The sequence below is a fragment of the Sinocyclocheilus anshuiensis genome, unplaced genomic scaffold (genome assembly GCF_001515605.1).
Source record: "Sinocyclocheilus anshuiensis isolate Anshui unplaced genomic scaffold, SAMN03320099.WGS_v1.1 scaffold140, whole genome shotgun sequence".
Lineage (NCBI taxonomy): Eukaryota > Metazoa > Chordata > Actinopteri > Cypriniformes > Cyprinidae > Sinocyclocheilus > Sinocyclocheilus anshuiensis.
The window spans coordinates 2,590,454-2,614,847 of NW_015554147.1; the positions used below are offsets into that span (position 1 = coordinate 2,590,454).

General features: G+C 37.5%; 2 protein-coding genes across 2 annotated transcripts in view; both read right to left on the minus strand.

Moving 5' to 3' along the window:
* The window catches only part of LOC107670591 (dapper homolog 3-like), a 9,646-nt gene extending 7,017 nt beyond the window's left edge, over positions 1-2,629 (minus strand). The window contains exon 1 of the mRNA XM_016463231.1: positions 1,945-2,629. Coding sequence (XP_016318717.1) covers positions 1,945-2,154 — 210 coding nt within the window. The 5' untranslated portion in view covers positions 2,155-2,629. The remainder of the gene's footprint in view (positions 1-1,944) is intronic.
* Positions 2,630-5,200: 2,571 nt separating this feature from the next.
* Positions 5,201-24,394, minus strand: part of gramd1bb (GRAM domain containing 1Bb) — an 86,673-nt gene continuing 67,479 nt past the window's right edge. The window contains exons 6-24 of the mRNA XM_016463248.1: positions 22,989-23,025; positions 16,179-16,186; positions 15,003-15,087; positions 14,537-14,640; positions 14,337-14,432; positions 14,167-14,247; positions 12,965-13,080; positions 12,671-12,842; positions 11,997-12,189; positions 11,330-11,476; positions 10,847-10,965; positions 10,600-10,742; positions 10,402-10,505; positions 9,277-9,477; positions 9,092-9,182; positions 8,946-8,957; positions 8,499-8,606; positions 6,907-7,027; positions 5,201-6,825 (exon numbers count right to left, since the gene is read on the minus strand). Of these exons, the coding sequence (XP_016318734.1) occupies positions 6,736-6,825; positions 6,907-7,027; positions 8,499-8,606; positions 8,946-8,957; positions 9,092-9,182; positions 9,277-9,477; positions 10,402-10,505; positions 10,600-10,742; positions 10,847-10,965; positions 11,330-11,476; positions 11,997-12,189; positions 12,671-12,842; positions 12,965-13,080; positions 14,167-14,247; positions 14,337-14,432; positions 14,537-14,640; positions 15,003-15,087; positions 16,179-16,186; positions 22,989-23,025 (2,028 nt within the window). The 3' untranslated portion in view covers positions 5,201-6,735. The remainder of the gene's footprint in view (positions 6,826-6,906; positions 7,028-8,498; positions 8,607-8,945; positions 8,958-9,091; positions 9,183-9,276; positions 9,478-10,401; positions 10,506-10,599; positions 10,743-10,846; positions 10,966-11,329; positions 11,477-11,996; positions 12,190-12,670; positions 12,843-12,964; positions 13,081-14,166; positions 14,248-14,336; positions 14,433-14,536; positions 14,641-15,002; positions 15,088-16,178; positions 16,187-22,988; positions 23,026-24,394) is intronic.

Genomic DNA, 24,394 nt, shown 5'->3' on the forward strand with positions numbered 1-24,394 from the left:
TTTGACCTTTCTCTGTCCCCCTCACTTCTGAAATGATAGCTACGCCCGTTTCATAAGTCAGACTTGACAAGGTTTGGTTGAACTAACCCTTTAAGTGTGTAAATTAATAATTTCATTTTGCTTCCAGAATGCTTGTTTCTCTTCCAAATGTTCCAAATGCATCATTTATGCCATTTTGAATGCAGCATTTGATAAGCAAAACTATCAGATACTGAAAACACTTTTTGTTTATTTCTCGTAACGATTCAATAATAATTCTTAAGCACTGTGTAATTATTAATTTGCTATTTATTTATAAAGTACTAATAATTATATAAGTAATTTCATGCAAACGAACAAAATAAATGTGGTAATTATAGTCTGTAATCTCATTAATAAATTAATTAAAAAAAATAAAAATGGAATCGTTTTAGGGTCGTATCATGATGCCAGAATCGGAATCGGATCGTGAGGTGCCTAAAGATTCCCACCCCTATAGAACCCGAGTGAAAGGCTAAATCAGGGGTGCCCAAACTCGGTCCTGGAGGGCCGGTGTCCTGCAGAGTTTAGCTCCAACTTGCCTCAACACACCTGCCTTCAAGTTTCTAGTATGCCTAGTAAGAGCTTGATTCGCTGGTTCAGGTGTTGAAAAAAGTATAGTATATAAACAAACCATAAAACTGATATTAGGAAAATATAGGACAAATATTACAAATTTAATTAATAATACAAGTTATTGGTAATTGTCCAGAAGTCTTATTCTTAGCCAGAAGTAATTTCTTAGTCAATTAAAAGAGATAAGAAAATTAATAAAATCTGTCAGCCGGTGTCCTGCAGAGTTTAGCTCCAACTTGCCTCAACACACCTGCCTTCAAGTTTCTAGTATGCCTAGTAAGAGCTTGATTCGCTGGTTCAGGTGTGTTTAATTGGGGTTGGAGCTAAACTCTTCAGGACACCGGCCCTCCAGGACTGAGTTTGGGAACCCCTGGGCTAAATGAATGGTGCTTTGCTGAGCGAAACTCTCGTTGGTCAGTCGGGCGGATTGAAGAATGTTTTCCGGTGGCCGCTGACAGCTCATTTGGGTGATGTGTCTCGCTCGTCCCGCGAGAGTCTACTCATTAATATTCCGCTCCATGCGCCTTTTGTCTGATCCATCTATGGGGGGAGGAACTCTGGGGAAAGAGATGAAAACTGCCTTTATTGAAAACTGAGTTAGAGTGAGGTCCCGACCCTGGAGGCAGACATACTGATGGACATGTAATGAAAGGACAGGAGGGACTATGCGCTCTGTTAGTTTATAAATACTGTATTAATGTAATAAACACTATGCTATGCCTTCCCAGCTACCTATATACACGGAATAAGGAGTTTAAAAACCTAAATAATAATAATAATAAAAGTAAATTATAAATATCACAGTGTTCATCAAGACTTCATTTTAAGCTAACTGTAATAATAAGCCACAACAATAAAATAATATAACCTAGAGACTGATAACGCTAAAAAGAAATGAAAGGCTTGATATTTCGTTAGATAACGCAGGAATTGGCAAATCCACGTGAAACGAACAATGGATAGTTAAAGGTCCGCAGGCCCCGCCCCTTTTCCAAGTGCACATCAATCACAGCTGACAAAACCATAAAACACGCACTTGCTGTGAAAGGAGATTGCATTTAACTATACTTTAACTATGCAAATGCTTCTGTTAATGCTATTATAACGGCATATTGATGTTATAAAACCCATATCGACACGTACCAATTATGTAACACCAAAAAGTACATTTTAAACAAGCTTGTTGTTTTTGTGCGCTCTTGACTAATAGTGACAGTACTGACTGGCACTACATTTCTCGCCATTTCTAAACTTTTCACAACACTTTCCGAATATCCACACCTCCGTAAAGCGATAGTGAACCGCTGGAGGGAATTTCTAAAGGATGGTTTTCATCATGTCGCCTCCTACCAGCTGTCGTCTTAAAGTGAGCTGCTCCTGCTCTCTGCTGCTGCGGGCCGGACCCACATCACCCCAAGCCGGGAATCCCGGCAAGGAGTCCCCGAGCGACAGGGCACCGAGGACCAGACTCTCCTGCCGCTGCTTCAGTATCTCCAGCTCACACAGCCACGTCAAACTGGCCTCCAGACGCTCTTTATTCCGACCGCGCTCTTCTTCCATCTTCGGAGGAATCCCGAGGTCCACCAGGATGCTCCTCAACCTTCCCAACAGAACAAAAGCAATCAACCTTTCAATATGATCTGCGTCCGCCTGCTTCTGCTTCAACCGTGGACGTTTATCACGTTAAATTCCCATTTAGCTTGAGCGTTTTCCCCCGACACGCGTCTCTGTTACTCATATTGCTGCGGTCGCACAGTGTTTGAGCATCTCAGTTTTGAATCTTCCCCTCACGTTGCTGTACATTGAGGTGTTCCCTGCTTATTAGAATATTCAGCCTTGTCCGCTGTGATTGGTTGGAAGCTCTCAGTCACCGCCCTCCTGAGGATTTCCCATACACTTATTGGTCAGTCCCCCGGAGCTTCATTTGCATGCAGACCAAGGCGAGTTTTAGTGCGCTGGATTAATGAATGACTGGACACCGAGAATATTAATTTGCATGTTGCGACCGATTGAGAGGTCAGAAGACACGACAATTCCTGCGTGGGCGATTTATAAGGATAATTAATGAATACTTGGCAAATATTTCGGGTTTGTTGGTTACGACATAGGATCGAAAAGTGACAGAAAATTCGATTAAAGGAAGGTTCATTTTATAGAAATTATATAGCCTATTTTTTGTACTTGAATATGATTTTCTCAACATTCACCGCGTTTGTCTAATATTGGTATTTCATCAAAACAAATCTGTATTTAATCGATTTCAAGCGCAAACTGGATGACTGCTACATTTTTGGATATATGGATGCATCTGGAGATTACGTAATTAAAGAACTGGGTTATATCTCTATCTAGTGGCTAGACATGCTAGTGCACATTAGCGTGATAGTTCTCTGTTGTATGGAAAATATTGAGATTTCTTTTTAATGAGGTGTTAAATACATTTACTCGGCTTCTGGCCAACTCCCAAAAGCATAATGCAATTGCCTGTGATATTAGCAGTGTTGGGGGTAACGCATTACCAGTAACGCGAGTTACGTAATCAGATTACTTTTTTTCAAGTAACTAGTAAAGTAACGCATTACTTTTTAATTTACAAGAGAATATCTGAGTTACTTTTTCAAATAAGTAACGCAAGTTACTTTTTTTTCTAATTTATTGATTGACAGCTCTCCTGTCCCCATGTTGAGAGAAATCAGATGTTACTGTAGATCTAAAACAAATATGAATATGCATTAATTCATCTCACTCACTCAAAAAAAAAAAACAGATTCAGTATTCCTCAAAATTAATAAAAAAAATGCAACTCAGAATATAACGCAAACCTGCAATAATTAAATGTTAAACAACACAAATATCCTTTATGTATTTAAGCCCATTCTGTTAACCAATGTCTTTGCTTCTGACCTTCGATGATCCAGTTCAACCATACTAATAACAGCCTGAGGCGTATTCATTTCACTTTTGGTATGAAAGGCTTTTATATTTGCCAAAAATATAACTTTTTTTTTATTTTAAAAACAAACAAGCAAGCCCTGTCCAGATTTTAAAAAGTAACTCAAAAGTAACGTAACGCATTACTTTCCATAAAAAGTAACTAAGTAATGTAAGTAGTTACTTTTTTATGGAGTAACGCAATATTGTAATGCATTACTTTTAAAAGTAACTTTCCCCAACACTGGATATTAGCATACTGCGAAATCATTGTAACTTGCAACACTGTGTATTTGAGAAAGGGTATGGTAAATCATTAAAAAAAAAAAAAAATGTATATAAAAAAATATGTATTTTCCCAGTGTTGTTTTATTATTATTATTATTTGTAATCTGTCTACTTCACATAGATCAGAGAGCCACTGAATCAGAGTCTATATTAGACAAAGTTGTTGGCAGAATGGAAAACTGTGCACAGCACAGCTCTGCTTCCAGTTTCAGTGAATACTGCACATATTGTCTGATACATACAGTGCATATGGAAACATGTACAAATCAGTCTGGTCTAGAGATAAAAACAGCTCTAAAAAGAAGAAGAAGAAGAAGAAGAAGAAGAAGAAAATACAGTAAATCATTGCTACACCAGTTAAGTTAAAGGATGCCAAAAATGGACATCAGCAGAAATCAATCAGCACACTTTCAAGAAAATAAAACAGTTGATTTGTGAGACAGTTTGTTGCTGGAAACAGTTGTAATGTCGACCATGGAACTACAGCACAGGTACAGAGTCTAATGCACTGAGCATGATATGAACATTTGAAATATAATTCAGAATAATCTTTCCTTTGCCTGAATACTTGATCACAAATGCCCAGCATAATTTCAATAGCCAAATCTCATAGTGACAACATATTTTTCAGTTGCAAAATGCAAACTCAAATCTTTGGTCAGATACATCACGAGAAGTCGCTGCATATGAGCAAAACAATGAGGCTGAAGGTTAATTATAACTTTCTGCTCTGTTGGAGTCAGTAATGTTTACTCGTGTATAGCAGAAGAAAACAGGTGGTCCACAAAGAAAAAAAAAACTTAAAATGCAATAAACAATTTCACATGAGGCATTCACACACACTTATACACGTACAGTACAGTGAACATGATTGTGACAGTGATTTCATTTGCTTTTTCACTTTCAGTTCCAAAATACCAAACCATGAGCAACCAATTAATCTTTTCTCTAAACACACATAGTGAAAAAAGAGCGATCAAATCCATATTGCAGAATACACACCCAACAACCTATACAGATGCACTCTAATGCCAAAATAAAAGAATTATAATTGAGGGAAGATTCTGAACCGTGAATAAGCAGTTAAATATCTCAGTAGTTCAACTGCGTTCTGGAATATAATGCCGGCTTCAAACACTGCTCAGAGCAACACTAAAGTCCAGCTAAACTGCTGGACTGCGGAACACGATTCATGATTCAAATCACATTACAGCAGAGTCTTTTCTGGGAAAAACATCTTACATACATTCAATACCATGAGTTTTGTAGCTGGAATATTATCATATGTGCTACCAGCAAACATATATTTCATACATCAGGCTTTCTGTCTTTAACGCCTGGATGTAAAGTGCCGCTTCTCTTCGTGTCGTCTCACATGAGATTTTTTTACATTGACCTCAGTCTGCATAAAAAGGGGGTCGTTGCATTTTATGTTATATATAAATAAATTCTACCATCTATAAATACTATATTTGGTTTAGGCTAGAGCACTTGTGCTCTATAAAAAATAAAATAAAAAAAATATCATTACCACCTCACATAACTTTTCTTTTATTTGACTGATTTAAAATGACAAAATATGGGCTATCGGTTAAATTAAAACACGAAGTTAGTGAGTCCAGTGCTGTTTCCTGCAGTGCCTCCCGGTCCAAACTCTCACCTCAGACAAAATAAAAACAGGAATGATGCCACAGCAGAGAAAGCGTGTGTGTGTGTGTGTGTGTATGGGTTTGGGCCAAACCGAGATGGTCATTTTTAGACCTCTCAGCTTTCTGAAGCCAGGTGGATGTGTAAACAGATGCCCAGTGGACTGAGCTTCTGGGCAAGAAAAAGGCAGTTTGGCTTCATGTGCTGGGAGGAAGACACAAGATGTACAAGTGGAATGATTTAAAACGTCACACGGACACGCTTACATTCACCAAAATAGACACAGATCAACGACACACGCATGCGCTCACACGGACACGTCTCAAACGTGCTTGTGCGTGTCGCTGAATAAAACGCAGTTTAATAATTATAAACTCTTTCCTTCTAGAGCTTTGATAAGTGTTCTATGTACATAAATTAACAATAAATATATGCAACAACCTCTCTATATATTGAAATATATATTAAATCTTGAATAAAGTATATATTTCAAACATATTCATATATTTTCCTACATCTTCAAATGAATCAGGAGATATCACGGTTTAGTTTAGTGATCAAAAACTAAGAACTTTATCCATCTTCCTGGCTGCGGTGTCCCTTTTCACACTCTTTCTCTGGTGCAAAAGCACTTTAGCATAATGGTCAACGCTTCACAGAAATCTAAGGTCTCTGTTCTTAGCGCAAATGGACCTTTGGCGGAAGCTATGTAAACTTTCTAGTGCAGGATTATCAAGGAAACCAGCCCTGATACTACAGCATGAGTGAACTAGATTTCATAATGCTTCCTGCCGAAAGCTCTCACAAATGGGAAAAGGGACATTGCAGCTGTGCCGTTACAGGTCAAAACCAAGCTAAAAGATTCCTTTTTGTACCAATAAAAACACTTCAAAAGAAAGGAGGGCTGAGAAGGGTAAAAAAAAAAGGATGCGCTTCATTTTCCTCCTCAGGTCCGTTACGTTCCTCTGCAGACAGTAACATCCTCAGAAAGAGAACCTGAAAGAAAGCAGGAACAGCGATGAGCCCATTCGGACTCTAACTGTCCCACAATTCCATGGGACAGATACGGCCCCACTTCCTATGGGTTTGCTGTCCACTAGGATTGGCCGATGGCAGTTTCTGGTCCAACTCTTCTTCTTCTGGTCTCTATCAAGTGTCTCTTTTGTTTGGTATGCATAGTCATACACGCACATTTGGGCCCTTTGTTTTTTGCCTTTTGTTTTCATAAGTGGCTCTACATTGCACAGCGCGCCCTGGTGGCCTGGACGGTAAGTGTCAGTGATATCGACTTCTCTTCTTGTCCGAGCCTGAGTTGTAATCTCGTAGACCCACACCTTTCTGTAGGCTCAGTAAGGAATCCTTCATCTATGTGAAGACACATATGCGGTCATTTTACAATCAAGCTTAATCAAATCGCTTCTGTGTGTGTGCGAACATATTATATACCTGATCCAATAAGAGTACCGAAGATTTGACAATCCCTCTCCATTTCTGCAGCTCCGCGTCGTGGTAGCGCTGCTGGGACTCCAGGAGCTGTGCCCATTCCATCTGTGTAGATGGCAGTTTACTGCTAAAATGCATGGTAACAAAAACATCACCACTAAGTGATCTACACAGGTCTGTCAATTGAGTTTAGGTATGTATAGACACTTATAATAAATTTCAAAATCAGGAGGGTTGAGTGCAGTCCAAACATCTGTGCATGTGCTTGGGATTGTTCTTGGGATGTTGTGGGAGGAGCTCACAACTGTGGGTGGGGCTTGATTGCTGTTTATTGCTGTGGGTGGAGCTAAAAAATATTGTGATTGGGTCTTGATGTTGTGGGAGGGGCTTACAACTATGGGCAGGACTAAATGTTGTTGTGGGTAGAACATGATCTTATTGTGGATGGGTCTTGGTGTTGTGGGTGGAGCTCTTTATTGTTATCTTGGTTTTCAGGAGGAGATCACAACTGTGGGTGTCTTGCGTGACTGAATTATTGTGGGCATGACTCAGTATTGTTATTATTGTTGGGTGTGGCTTGTTATTGTTGTAGGTGGCGTTTAATAATATTGTGGGTGGGGTTTGATATTGCTGTGGGTGGAGCTCTTTCTGTGGGTGTGACTGAATTATTGTGGGCATGACTCAATATTTGTTGTTATTGTTGGGTGTGGCTTGTTATTGTTGTAGGTGGAGTTTAATATTGTGGGTGGGGTTTGATATTGCTTTGGGTGGAGCTCTTTCTGTGGGTGTGACTTGTGTGACTCTGAATTATTGTGGGCATGACTCAATATTGTTATTATTGTTGGGTGTGGCTTGTTATTGTTGTAGGTGGAGTTTAATAATATTGTGGGTGGGGAGCTATAGAGAGCAGATGGCTCCGAAAGCTGTACTCTGATCGATCTGCGCAGTGTCACTTCAAGTCGAACACACCTATAGTGAGTGGGTCTTGATGTTGTGGGAGGAACTCACAACTGTGGGCGTGGCTAAATATTGCTGTACGTGTGACTCAACATTGTTGTGGGTGAAGCTTAATATTATTGTGCGTGGGTATTAGTGTTATGGGAGGAGCTAATAAATATGGTCATGGCTCAATATTGTTGTAGGTGTGATTTGACATTGTTGTGGGTGGAGCTCAATACCATTGTGGGTGGGTCTTGGTTTTGTGGGAGGAGCTCAAATTGTGGGCGTGGCTCAATACTGCTGTAAGTGTGACTCGACATTGTTGTGGGTGGGGCTTACTATTGCTGTTGGGTGGGTATTAATGTTATGGGAGGAGCTCACAATTGTTGGCGTGGCTCAATGTTGCTGTAATTGTTACTCAACATTGTTGTGGGTGGAGCTTAATATTGCTGTGGGCGGAGGTCAATATAATTGTGGTGGGTCTTGGTGTTGTGGAAGGAGATTTCAAATGTGGGTGTGACCCGACATTATTGATGGTGGAGATTGATATTGCTGTGGGTGGAGTTTAATACTATCGTGGATGGGTCTTGATGTTGGTGGGTGAGTCTTGGCTCAATATTGTTGTAGGTGTGAAGAAGTTGTAGCACGTTTTGTACCTTTCATGTAGGCGTAAGCCCTGCAAGCTGGTGAGGCTTTGTGCAGAATACTCCAGCATCCAGAGTTTATAGAACAGCATCACATTCAAAAACACCAGTAGCACCAGACTGCAGAGAGACAACAAACAGACACTTGAAAAACAGAGCATATGGACACATTCAGTGAAGAAAAAACTGACAAACGCTGGACCTGTGATTAGTAGAGTGAACGTGATCGCATGTTAGATGAGTAAGGAAATGTGCTACACACAGACATATGAGATATTCCTACTATTGTCCACAGAAACAGACTTTATTCAAGTAGGAATTTGGAAATTTGGACTTGTTGCATTGAATGAAGCGCAGCATAAGACTGATAGAGGGGCACTGAGAAAATGGACTAGAATGGCAGGATAGATATGAGATTTTCTGAATGGATATATATTTGACATCAGTAAAGGAATGTACCTTATACAGATCCTAAGACCAACCACAAGAGGCAAAACCAAAAAAAGAAAAGAAAAAGAAAAAATTCACTAAGTCATATTTATAAAAACATTTAAAAAGTAAACAAAACTGTATCAGTACTAATTAAAAGAGACAGTACTACTTACACAAAGCTGATGATGAGGAGTGGTTTAGAGAGGTTGCAGAAAATCCCGCCCCCTGGCGTGTGCTCAGGAAAGTGTCTTGTCTGAGTGGAACCTGTGGGCAGAGTGCATGAAAATGCAACCAGTCTTAAAAAATTTAAATCTAGTATCTTTTGTATTTGATAACATTTGAATGTGCATGAACTCACCTGCCACGTGTTTGATGCGGTGGATGACCTCCTTGTCTGTTGGTGTGGTAACAGGACTTAGGGTCTCATCTAGATGGGTTGTGCGCAGGTGGGCGGGGGGTCTTTTTCTCCGTCTTAGGGTGGAGTTCTTCACTGCTTTAGCATTAGGAGACAGTCTGTGGCTTTCCATTAGAGCGTCCTCCATCTTTGCTAACTCCAGTTCTGATAAAACAACTTTTTTTAGTGGTGACAAAGAATTCTGCACAACAGAAGGACTAACATTAATGCAAAACGTGGAGTCAAACAGAAGAAAATTGTGGGTGGTGCTCAAGATGGTTGTGGGTGTGAATTGTTATTGTTCTGGGTGGGGCTCAATGTTGTAATGGATGGGAATTTATATTGTTGTAGGTGGGACTCAATATAGTTGTGGGCAGAGCTGAGGGTGGAACTCTTTATTGTTGTGGGTGGTGATCAATATAGTTGTGGGTGGAGCTCAATGTTGTTGTGGATGGAGCTACAATATTTATTGTGTTTGGGGGTCAATATTGTTTGGGTAGGGCTTAATATTGATATTGCTATGGGTGAAGCTCGATGTTGTTGTGGGCAGAGCTACAATATTATTGTGGGTGGGGCTTGATATTGTTGTGGGTGGAACTCAATGTTGTGGATGGTGCTCAATATGGTTGTGGGTGGAGTTTAATATTGTGTGTGGGGCTCAATATTGTGGCTGGGACTTGATGTTGTGTGCAGAATTCAATTTTGTTGTGGGTGGGGCTCCATATTGTTGTGGTTGGAGTGATTGCTGGAAAATGTGGAGTGAAGTAGAAGATAGATGTGGGCGGCGCTCAAGATGGTCGTGTGTGGGAATCGATATTGTTGTGGATGGAGCTCGATGTTGTTGTGGGCAGGACTCAATATTATTGTGGGTGGGGTTCAATTTTTGTTTTGGGTGGAGATTGATATTGTTGTGGGTGAAACTCTTGTTTTGGGTGGAACTCATTAGTGTTGTGGATGGCTCTTAAGATGGTTGAGGTTGAGGTTAGAGAAAGTTGCAGTTGGGGCTCAAGGTGGTTTTGGGTGGTTGTGAGTGAAACTCAGGATGGCTGTAGGTGAGTTCATAATGGATGGACATTGAAACTGTCTTACCAAGGCTTTTGAAGTTCTCATCTAGCCCACTCCAGAAGTTCTTCTCAATGAAGCCCTTCACCAGCCCCCATGGCTGTTTCCTGTACCTCAACTCTGTAGAAATCCTGAAGGACAAATTAATCACATTATTGTCAATCCACACCTGCCTCTCTCTGTTTGGCCTTGACCATGAAAATCTACTGTCCTGTTCATCCATACCTCAGCCGACACTTGTTCTTGGCCACGCGTGTGAGCATGTAACGGTTTATGGTGTAGAAGTAGTCATGGTACGGCACGTCATGAGTGATGACTTCTGCATCGATGATGTAGCACTCACTCTCCTGGCTGGCCTTATACAGAGTCTAGTTCAGAGAGGTTGCAATGAAAAAAATAAATAAAACACACACACACACACACACAAAAAAAACAGTACTGAGGAGAATTCCAGTCCAGATGAATGTCTCACCTGAGTCTCAGTAACTGTAGCTGTTTTAGGAGCCAGTGGGTTGGTCAGGGAAATTGTGTACATGATCGCCCTGGTCTGATTTCCAGCATCTTCCTTCTTCCAAGGCTGATACACCACATCTGTGAAAAGATGTGCAAAATCAAAGCAAGCATATCAGAAGCACAGTTATTATAGTTAACAAAAAAATATATATTGTATATGTATATAAAAACTTATTTAGTTTTAGCTAGATTTCAGCTTGTAGGTAATAGGTAAAAATAAACTAAAATAAAAATGAATAAATATACAATAATAGATATGATAATTAAAATAATAAAAGAAAGTAGTTTAAACTCAAATTCAAATACTGAATTATTTGGCAAGTAACTCTGTAATGAGCAGTATAATATACAGTGAGCTGGACATTACAGATAAATAAATCTCTTCAGGGTCTTGATAATTCTATTAGGGTTTATTTTTATTATTCATGTAAAGTTTTCTGACCTGTGAATCTCCTCTGATCCATAAAGTCTGTCATGAACTGGGACTCAGTGAAGAGAATGGTGTACAGCTTATCAACACCGAATTTATACACCTCGTTGATGTACTGACGGCCGTTCAGATCCTCGTGGAATGCTTGAACCTCATCGCCTAAATAAACATTCAAACGTAAAGATGAACTGTACAGCACTGCTCAAGTATTGGCATCAAAATACTGTATGTGTAGAGTCTCACACTGTTCACTATTCAAATGAGATTTTCAGAATAAGACAGAATATGTATCTACATGTAGTAAGTTATAACAAAATTAATTGATTAAATCGATAAACATCAATATTGCTTTGTGCTGCTTCCAAACTGTGGAAATGTTTATATTGGTTTTGAAAATGTGAACGTGTTCACTTCATATTGTAATATTTATTTATTTTATTTAAATTATATTATATAATATAATTACAATAAAATAAACACATATTTAAATGATTAAATACATTTGACTTTAATAAAGTAACACTTTATTTATTTAATTATTATTTAAATAACTTTATTTTTAATTGTTATATTTTAATTATATATATAAAAAAAATGTTTTTTTCCCTTTTTTGCTAAAAAGCAATTTAAAGTTTAAAACATCGGTTTAAACATGAAACAAGAGTTTTTTTTTTCAAACCTTCATCATCTGTCACTGAGGAATCACTGAGATCAGTGGGTATATCCTCATTGTCGTTGAAGTCCAGTGCCGGTGGTGGCACAGGATCCAGAGGACTGGCCGGCTCGCTGTTCCTCTCCTCAGCCAGCAGAGGGAGCGGCAGCAGATCTCCATCAGGAAGGCAGTCTGTGTACTCCTCAGCTGCAATGTCAAACTGACACCAGCAGAGGGCACTATTTTAAACATCATCTCTTAAAGGCGTCATATGATTCGATTTCAAGTTTTCCTTTCTCTTTGGAGTGTTACAAGCTGTTCGTGAATAGATAAGATCCCTGAAGTTGCAAAGACTAAAGTGTCAAACCCAAAGAGATGTTCTTTATAAAAGTTATGACTGGTCCACGCCCTCCTAAAATGCCTCGTTCTAACACGCCCCCACATGTCTACGTCACTGTGTGGGAAGATTTGCAGACCTCGCTTTTCAGACTGAAGAGCTTTGTAAAAATCGACGCGTTTCAGAAAGGCGGGGCATAGAGGAGAAACAATAATTTACAGTATGTGGAAAATAATGTGTTTTTTAACCTTAAACTGCATAAACACATTTTATTACACCAAATACACAAAATGTTCTTTTTAGAAACATCATATGACCCCTTTAAAATGGCATATGTGAAGACAGACTGCGAGCTTTTACTCACAGACAGTGGCGTATCAGTGCTGCTGGGAGGTGTGGTGGAGGTGATGGTGGAGTGTGTGATGGATCTCTTGTGTGATGGAGGAGAACTGTTGTCTGGCTTGTTCTCACTGCTGCTCTTGGATGAGTTATCATTACTGACCTCGTTCTCCTCTGCTGGGATCTCCTCACAGTATCTGAACAGAGAGAATGTGGACACTTAGGTGCAATATTTGTGCAACATTCACATCTGTTATAGACCATATCTGAATATGTTGGGTTTTGGAACAGTAGTTGTATGTCTGCATGTATAACTCACCCCATGGTGTTGAAATCATCATCAGGCGGCACATAGTCTTCATCGTCACTAGTGAGGCCCAGCTCATTTCCATAGCACTGATGTACAAAGTGCCAGAGCTCTTTAGGACAGAGAGGCTGCACACAGAGCATATCACATTTCATTATATTTGCTTAGATAACATCAACTGTAACATATTCAATATTACTTAATATGTAATTCACTAATAATTGCATGGATTATTTGCATTTATGCACACAAGAGAGCTTTTCATGACAAAATTCAGCTTAATTCACAACACTTGCATAGACACATGAATTTGTTCTTAACCTCGTTCTAATGTTTTATAATTGTTTTTAACGTTCAAATTATTTTGGAGTATTGTAAATGTGTGACTGCATGCGTGCCCGAGGTTAGTCATTTGCATAAAACATGCTCAAACATGTCCATATAAGGACTCTCTGCATAACCGTTCCTGTACTTCTGTCACTCTACTTAACTATTTTACTGAATTATTAAAACAAACAAAAAAATAAATCAATTAATTATTAATGATAACAATAATTATCTGTAAATAATACATTAAAATAGCATATAACTTTGACCAAATTACCAAAAGCCAAAGTGATTCTAATGTGGTTCTTTGTCCTAATTTTATTACAAATTTTACTAATAATATTAAGAACAAAGAAGCAAATAGCTCTTTCTCTTAATAATCACTGAAGTTGCCAATCACTTCAGTTCGTTATACTGCACAATGAATTACATCATGTATTATTTACATCATGTTTACATTTTGTTGGTTATAATAAAAGGATTCGGCACAACTATAATGATAATGGCACAACTGAATCACTTTACAAACCATTTCTTCTAGCTTATGAACGATATAAACATTGACAGTCAATCCTGCTTTAAAGGGTTAGTTCACCCAAAAATGAAAATTAGCCCATAAATTTCTCACCATCAAGTCATCCTAGGTGTATAGCTAATTTTCATTTTTGGGTGAACTAACCCTTTAAAGACTTTGAGCATTTAAGGCAGCAGTCGACAAAATCGCAGTGTGCACTTATAATAATGTGTTGTTGTGGATGCTAATATAGTTATCTTTCTTGGTGTGAATGGGGCTTTAACTTCTCTGATTGGCCACTGCATTTTTTTTTCAATTTTAGCATTAACTTGGTATCAAACTTTTGACATCACTAATGTGTTCATATTCTCACCTTGTCCAGCAGTGCATTCTGCCAAAGTCTAAACATCATCATGTAGGTCCTGTCTCTCGCACCAAACGATGTGAAAAAGTGCTGAAGGGAAGAGAAAAACAGGGATAGCAAGTGACAAACACCAAGAAACAACTTATGTGTTAATATGCTGTACTGTCTGAAAGACTCACCTTCTCAGTGTCTGTGCACACCTGTATGGCATTGGGAATCAGACGCGCGGTTTTCTCTTTCGTCATGGAGCAGATGTCTTTCAGCCGCACTGTAAGCTGCGCACGCATGAAACACAACAACTCAACTCAACTCAACTCAACTCAACTCTTCTCCAATCTCAGGCTGTAGCTCCAAACGTTTGAGTTACAGTAAATCCTACCAGTGTCTCCCAGCGAAAGATGTTGCTGTAAAAACAGATCCAGTTTTCGGAGAGGTAGAGGCGGCCCTGCAGGAGAATGTCCCGCTGGAGAGCGCATGAGTAGTCTGCCAATGACAGGATGAGGTCAAAGGTCAAAAGATGCCCCTACTGTTTCATCATTCAATTGAAGAATTTTGTTTTCTAATATTTTAGTTTACGTCCATCTAGTTCTCCAGGAGATCCCCCCCTCACAATGTAAAGCGCTTTGAGTGCACAGTCTACAGAGAGTGTTATTTGCTCTTAAACAAAGTGAACAAAATGGGTTTAAACCAGAAAAACAATGACTTGCAATTAGACCAACATATGCAAAATCTTTTTTTTTTAATCACTCTCTTATAACAAATACTAAGTCTAAATTCTAATGTGACTGCATATAAGCAAGTATTTAATTTGTTCATGAATACACTCAGTACATGAGAGCTCTTACCCACAATAAGACGCTCTGTGTCCGGCAACTGCTTGAAGAGCTTCCTGAAGTCTTCATTACGCTGCTTGTATGTGGGACTGAGGACCTACAAAACACATAAAGCTGTAGATGAGGAACACACACACTCACACATCCATCCACACTCAGAAAAAACAGCCATTCCACTCTCGCACAGCTGATCATCAGGCAAATGCTGCTTTAGTTTTGCCATGCAGCAGCGTGAGATGAACCACAACGAGTTCATTCCCACTGTGGAGTCACACTGCTTCTCATTCACAAGTGCAGTCTCCACTCCTGCTAATAAGTGAACGTACACCTGGCAGTGGAGCGTAAACAGCCTTTAAAGACAAAATGCTCTGAGAAAAGACAAGACAATTACTTCAACACTGATAGGGTGTTTTGAGATCAACCATGTAAAACGGTGATTCCTTACATGAAAAATTGTACGTGATACACTGTTGCCATAGATGTGAGAAAACAACAACAACAACAAAAGATCATAAATGCCTTTAGAATGAAACACAAATTGATATTATTATTTAACCAATTAATTCCGTTTCAAAAATATGAAATTAACATTACATATATAGACAGTACTGACACTGTCGACATTTAATGTTTTTTTTTTTTTTACTAATTTCTACAATATTAGAATGAGCAAATAAAATAAATATATAAATAAGCATAACAATTTGACTAAAAAGTGTGTTTCGTGTGTGTTATACACATCATTTTATAAATTGTCATGCTTATAATATACGTTCACGTTAATTTCTTATTTTCAAAACAGAATTGATCAGCTAAATAATATAATATAATATATAATTCCTTATCACGTCCTTCTTATCATCTACAGTTCACACACCCATCTATCAACCTGTACTCACTCTCCATGTATAATTATTATATTATATTATATTGTTAAAAATATGAAATCAACATGTATATATAGACAGAACTGACAATTTAGAGTCAACATTTGTTTATACTAATTTCTGCCAAATTAAAATGAGTAAATAAATAAAATACAATACTATTATTATATATAAAAATTTGTCTGAAAACTTAAAAGTATATGTGTGTATATATAGACACACACTGTATACTGTATATATACACAATAGTTGTATATATTTACATAATTTTCATGTTGTACATTGGCCTATTATTATTGACAGTGTACCCTAAACTAGTCGTATACTCTTTTGTTGAATCTTTATGGAGACTCACAGCAGGTATTTCCTCATCCTGGTACGGGTCGTCCCTCGGGCCCCAGTGCCAGTTCTGGTCCCAGTCTGAACCCTGAATTAACCAGCCTGCCAAAGCCTCCTCCAGCTCCATAAGGCTCTCCCAGTCGTCCTGAGAGCTAAGTGATGAATCCATGTTTCTGTGTCTGTCTCTTACTACAGCCAGCGGCTCAATCAGTTCAACAATGACACTCCACTCAGACTGCCAGATCCTGCAGCTATTTTTGATTAGGGTGGGTCTGTGGATTCACTCACTCCTTCAAGGTACGTCTACGCTATCGCAGATGTTCATCAGGGTGTAACCTCTATCAGGGTGTGAGTGTCGGCTCTTCTGACTAGTGCCACATTATTCCAGTGCAAAAACACACCCACACACAAGTGGCCTTTAGTAACCTCTGCAGACACTTTATTATGCTGCTGTTTGTTCCAGTTTCCCACCGTTTGTACTGGGAAAGAGTCTGAATGCGTGTCCGTCTCGATTCTTTATGCTTCTTCAGACTGTAAACGCTGTGACCAGAGAGTCGATGAAGAAGGAACATAAAGTTACTTCCGCATAAGATTATTAATCGTTACCACAGTATGCAATGGCCACCAATATCTCCATTACAATTTGGTTGTTGGCTTTCAAAGATCATTCTTCCTGGAGTTTAGTCCATCAAAGACGTGATTCTTCTTATTCCTATAGTTTGTGCTTGTTTTCATGCATTCAGCAGCTGCACAGGTCAGACTTCAGAGAAGAAAGATGGTCTTCTGCAAGTGTGAATTGGATCACAACGACAAATAAAGAGCGTCACTAGAAGGTTGATGAAGAAGGATCAGTAAGTTACTTCCGTATAAGATTATTAATCGTTACTTCAGTATGCAATGGCCACCAATATCTCCATTACAGGTTGGTTGTTGGCTTTCAAAGGCCGTTCTTCAGGGGTTTAGTCCATCGAAGATGTGTTTCCTCTTAGTTCTCAAAGTTTGTGCTTGTTTTCTGCATTCAGCAGCTGTTGTTGTTTGACTTCAGAGAAGAAAGATGGTCTTTTTTCTCGGGACCACGTCAACAAATAAAGACCATCCGGAAACACTCTGTGCCAAATCCTTGGGATCTTAGGTCCTCTTTTTAATCATTTACACTTTCCAATGTAGAATTCACACTCGCATCTCTCAACCCCAAACTATACTCACTTGCTCCCTCTCATTTGTGCCTAAAGATAACTAAGAACAAAGACTGACACATGATCTGCAGCAGTCATAACGCTAAGAATGGAATTCTGCTTGTGCAAGCAACAACTCCGACCCAAAAGTGTCCTCTCTTCAGCGCTTATGCATTAATATCCATAAAGGCAGATGGATAGTTACTCCCAATGGAGAAGCAGATACTCAGGAACATTCCAGAGCAGATCCAGACCAGCAGAAACCTCAGCAGATCCTGCGAAGCACAACAGCTCTGTCTGTCCTGCTGATTTATGTAGAGCTGGGTGTGTGTGAGTGTGTTTACTCCTGCTTATGAGTTTGTAAAGTCAGTTACTTATTAACTAAAAGAGTAAATAATGAGAGACGCCTGTAGCTGGTACAGGAGTGGGTGTGACGACTCCAATAATGTCATCAGGGGATCCCTTTGTTTTCTAATGTCACAGTGGTCTAGTGTGCTATATATGCATCAACTTTTGGGGTGCGATCTGTTAAGGGTAGTCTCTCGCAACTCAAAATGTTTTTTATTTAGCCAAACGTCCACCTTAAAGGGACAGTTCACCCAAAAATGAAAGTTCTGTCATCATTTACTCACCCTCATGTTGTTCCAAACATGTATGAGTTTCTTTCTTCTGCTGAACACAGAAGAAGATATTTTGAAGAATGTTGATAAATAAACAGTTTTGATGACCAATGACTTCCATTGTATGGACCAAAAAACTCTTTTAAGACATTTCTCAAAATATATTCTTTTATGTTCTACAAAAGAAAGAAAGTCATACAGATTTGGAACAACATGAGGGAGAATAAATGTGACCCTGGACCACAAAAGCAGTCTTAAGTTGCACGGGTATATTTGTAGCAATAGCCAAAAAATACATTGTATGGGTCAAAATTATAGATTTTTCTTTTATGCCAAAAATCATTAGGATATTAAGTAAAGATCATGTTCCATGAATATATTTAGTAAATTTCCTACTGTAAATATATCAAAACTTAATTTTTGATTAGTAATATGCATCGCTAAGAACTTCATTTGGACAACTTTAAAGACAATTTTCTCAATATTTTGATTTTTTTGCACCCTCAGATTCCAGATTTTCAAATAGTTGTATCTCGACCAAACATTGTCCTATCCTAACAAACCATACATCAATGGAAAGCTTATTATTCAGCTTTTAGATGATGCATAAATCTCAATTTCGAGAAATTGACCCTTATGACTGGTTTTGTGGTCCAGGGTCACAAATGATTAAAATATTTTTTGGTGAACTGTCCTTTCAAAAGTCTTTAAAATACACTAAAGCTGGTATGTTAAATACTGTATGTGTCATATCTATATCTATAATGACGTCATAAATTTGAGTGTCCGGTGAAAGTACATTACTAAAAGCTTGGTTAAAATTTTTTTGAAGAATTCTTTATATGTATTAAAATTGTACTTTTTTTGTTTTTAAGTTACAGATATTTTACCATATGTAGGCTGCCATTAACACTATGAACCATGTATTGGTTTAGTACACGTATGGGACTTCCCCAACTTTGAATTAACTTCCATTGGGGTTCAAACCTAAGTTGACATCAACCTAAAACTGAATGTTTTTCACAAAAGAAAATTTGAAGAATGTTGGTAACCAAACAGTTTAAACTATAACCAAAAACTATACTTATGGAATCGAGTTGATTTCTGCAGAAAACGTCTTTGAATCATTTAGATGACAAGGACGCAGCAAAAATGTGTGATGATAACAGCCATAAAATGAAAAGACAGAGCAGGCCTTTGTGTGGCACGTCTGCTCTGGGTCAATGTTACACAACCTCTTCCTATTCATACTCTCTCTCTGTCACTTTCCTAATTTTATCCCCGAAAATAACAAGAACAAATGTGTCATGAAATTTCTGCCTTAAAATAAGTTATTCAAACAAGCTTTGCTCCTGTACAGAGTCAGATGCTCTTAATAATCAGCACTTTCTTGTAAACCAAACATCACGGAGCCTCACTGCAATGCAGTACAGCAGCCGACATTCACTCCGGTGGTCAGTCGGGCTCAGAACTCACATGATGACGGTTGAGATGTAATCACAGAGCTCTCAGGGCCATGGGAGATCATCACTGCCCATACGAACACACACAGACGCACATACTGTACACTCCACAGACAGCGCATCAGAAATGTTCAAAAAATACTGTATAACTAGAATGTCAACTCCACTGCGTGACATCCTGCCCAGTATGCATTTAGTACACAACAAACAGCTCACATCCGTGCAGTTGCAGTGTAATCAACCAATCAGAGCCAATAAAAGAGATGCAAAGTCTATTTACTGTGACGCCGCCATGCAGGCCCTTGTGAAAAAGAAGTGTACTTATTTGTAATGAATGTGCACATGTAGTGTACTTCAAATCTTAAACTATATTAAAAAAAAACTGTACTTGTAGATAATATAGGATTAATAAAAGCGTACTTAATAAAACGAAGTATACTTCGAGTACACTTTCATGATTACTGTATGTTTTTTAACACTTAAGTACACTTTTTAAAAGTGCACTTTGAAATAATGTCAATTTAAAAGCTTTAAATAAGTACACCTATGTGCTGACTAGCATAATGAAGCACATGTAAAGAACCTGATCATTTGAACTGTAGTGTGTTGTTTGATATTACATTTAAAGTTAATATATTTTAAATGTGACCCTGGAGCACAAAACCAGTCATAAGGGTCAATTTTTCGAGAAGAAAATTACTATATTATGTAGAACAAAACAGTAGCTATGCAGAGCATTATTTGCATACGGCCCTCACAGCGAGTGTATATTTACAGACTGTGAGGGTTGGACGAGGGCCTGTCATGTGGCAGCTGGTAAAGTCTGCTAGACTGACATTTCCCTTCACCGGATAATTACACATGTATACATCATTTGGCCTTTCCACAAATAGAGTGAAACAAAAATAGATGGTTAAATGAGCAGTTTCAAAGCTGATATGTCATGGAAATAAGACAAATTCACACCCGCATGAACCAAAATAGAAACTTAAAGAGACTTTTAAGGGGGTGTTTGTGTACAGGGGTGAACTGACATCACTACCGCTCTATTTATAACCTCTATTTAAATGTTGTTCTATTGGGAAAAAAAAAATTCCCTTAAAAATATTTATTGTAATTATGAGATTATATCTCACAATGTGACTTTGTTTCTTGTAATTAAGACATTACATATTGCAAAGTAACTTTATTTCTTGTAATTATGAATTTCTATCTCTCAAAGTGACTTTATATTTCATCGCTGTGATTTTATACCGCACAGTGTCACTTTTTATCTCTCAACATGACTTTTTCTTGTAATTATGGCATTAATTTGCAATGTGATTTTATTTCTCGTAATTATGACATTATATACCACAATGTGACTTCATTTCTCATAATTATGACATAAATCGCAATGTGACTTTATTTCTCGTAATTATGATTTTAAATCTGTGCAAAGTGACTATTTCTCATAATTATGACATTATATTTCACAGAGTGACTTTATTTCTCATAATTATGACATTTCGCAGTGTGACTTTATTTCTCGTAATTATGACATATCTCACAATGTGACTATTTCTCGTAATTATGAATTTATATCTGCGCAAAAAGACTATTTCTCATAATTATGACATTATATTTCACAGTGACTTTATTTCTCGTAATTATGACATTGTATTTAACAGAGTGACTTTATTTCTCATAATTATGACATTATAGTTCACAGAGTGACTTTATTTCTCATAATTATGACTATATTTTGCAGTGTGACTTTATTTCTCGTAATTATGACTTTATATCTGTGCAAAGTGACTATTTCTCATAATTTTGACATTATATTTCACAGAGTGACTTTATTTCTCGTAATTATGACATTGTATTTAAAAGTGATGTTATTTCTCATATTTATGACATTATATTTCACAGAGTGACTTTATTTCCCACAATTATGACATTATATTTCAGAGTGACTTTATTTCTCATAATTATGACATTCTTTTTCACAGAGTGACTTTATTTCTCATAATTATGACATATTTCGCAGTGTGACTTTATTTCTTGTAATTATGACATATCTCACACTGTGACTATTTCTCGTAATTATGACTTTATATCTGCACAAAATGACTATTTCTCATAATTATGACATTATATTTCACAGAGTGACTTTATTTCTCGTAATTATGACATTGTATTTAACAGAGTGACTTTATTTCTCATAAGTATGACATTATATTGCACAGAGTGACTTTATTTCTCATAATTATGACATTATATTTTGCAGTGTGACTTCATTTCTCATAATTATGGCATAAATCGCAATGTGACTTTATTTCTCGTAATTATGACTTAATATCTGTGCAAAGTGACAATTTCTCATAATTTTGACATTATATTTTACAGAGTGACTTTATTTCTCGTAATTATGACATTGTATTTAACAGTGACGTTATTTCTCATATTTATGACATTATTTTTCACAGAGTGACTTTATTTCCCGCAATTATGACATTATATTTCAGAGTGACTTTATTTCCCGCAATTATGACATTATATTTCACAGAGTGACTTTATTTCCCACAATTATGGCATTATATTTCAGAGTGACTTTATTTCTCATAATTATGACATTATTTTTCGCAGTGTGACTTTATTTCTCGTAATTATGACTTTTTATCTCTCAAAGTGACTTTATATTTAATCTCTGTGATTTTATACCACACAGTGTCACTTTTTATATCACAATATTACTTTCCAGAATGTGAAATGAACTAAAAAGAAAAACCCTTTGACATATCCCACCCAAACTTCCTGTTCATCAACACAGAACATAATTGCATTCATTGAAATCATTTCATGAGGTTTTTAAGGGCATGATTACATGCCTAAGAAACAACTCCATGTCGACAGAAAAGGTAGTGTGAGATATATGTCTTTCCAAAAACAGTCTGCATTATGGGGATAAACTGGTTTTACATATCTTCTTTATGACAGACCACCATCTAAATGAAAAGAAACAGGGGAATAACTTAAGGCGAGGACAAACTCTGATGCTATATCAGTTTGAAGAGGTATGGCACATAATGGGCTCCCTTGTTTTATAGTCTAGGTTAAAGTGAGCAGACAAAACGACAAGAGGTGGGTGTCAGCTGATAAGATGCTCAATTAGCCTACACCCCAAACACATGCTGTGTGTGTGTGTGCTACTTTGATGGATTTGCTAGCTCACAGCTCTCATTGTGTCTCCTTCATGACCTTTTAAAGCCTACAGATCAACGCACACTGACCTGCTAACACACATACTGGTCTACCCTGTCAAGGCTCAGGGATTGGATGGTTTAATGTGGGCTAATCTGATCTAAACTCAAGAGAGGTGTGAGACAGGTCTCTCGTGTGTACATGTGGATGGAGAGAGAGAGAGAGAAACAGGTGAGGAAGGGAATGGAGGAATAGTTGATGGTTGCTACACATATGAACTAACACTTAAGGTAGCGTTAGTTCAGGGGTCAGGGGTCAAATGAAGAACAACATGAAATGCTTACTTTAATCAGGTTTAATCTGTCATACTGTAAAGCAATGAAAACAGAATGAAAAATAAAAACAAGGAGAAACTGGAAGCTAATGCATTTTCATGCATTTGTTATCCAAAGTCATTTAGAATGCATGTCTGTTCTAGAAATCGAACCCATTGCTAGCATGCTTTACTACTTCTAAAAAATATCTAATAGCATTTTAAAGCATCATAAGCTTGCTCCTGACATGAAGGCTGCTCCAAAGAGGCAGTAACATTATGCTGCCTTGTAAGATTACTACATTATTTGAGCCTAGGTTTATGCTTTACTGCTCGAAAAAAATAAAAAATAAAAATAAATACATATAAAATCGTGGCGTCAAGACAAATGTCTATCATAAATATATTAAATATAAATAGATAAATATTTGAATAACTGAATCAATCAATCAATCAATCAATCCAAAATGGAGTTGAGAGAAATATTTATCATAAATATATTCAATGCTGAACAAATCCATAAAAGCACTAACTAAATCCACATGCTACATGTTATTTAAATGAATCAAGACCAATTAAAATGCATATTTTACATAGGTTTGCAGGTGCTATATTTTTGTCTGAACTTATTAGAGTATCAAGTCATTAGCATAGCAACATGCTAACGGCAAACTGTTGAAATCCCATGTGCTTCAGAGAAAGAAATAAAGGAAGCTTTGTGGCCTGTTTTACATGGAAATGATTAATAATTAAAAGATATATACACTCTTTTACTACATTATTGATCAATACTTTAGTGAACACAGAAGGCACAGTCAGGAAATTCCTGGTTTGAGAATTCCCTCTGTTGGAAATCATAAATCATCATCTGTTTGCAAAGACAGGTGACTCATGGGACAAACACAGTCGATTATCCAGTGATTTCATCTCACACAGCACTCTGATGTGATCAATGAAAAGACCTATAGATTAAAATAGCTGAAATCCTGCATGTCAAATTTTTACCCCAAATAAATGCACAGTCACATAAAATGAAGAATCATATCAGTGTAGTAAAATCACCTATTTCATATACATAAGGCTGGTCCTCTCATGGTGGCGGCCATCAAATTAGAACTGCACGACTAATGATCACGATTTCTTCCTTTCTTGATTTATTAAACATAATCATCTTATTTTCCTGATTTATTTAGTTATTTTTGACATTTCCATTATCTTGCATTGGTAACAATCCCCCAGGAGCATTCATGCGTGGGGTTGCCAGATGTCAAGTGTTTAAATCCCCTTATAAGAGCTTTTCTCTTAAATGGATATATTTTCTGCTCAAGTGTGACTTAATTTTCCCAACCTGGCAACTTGTTGCAACTAAATCTGTGCATCATAAATCCAAACATGAATCTTGACTATATATCGTTTGTGCCACT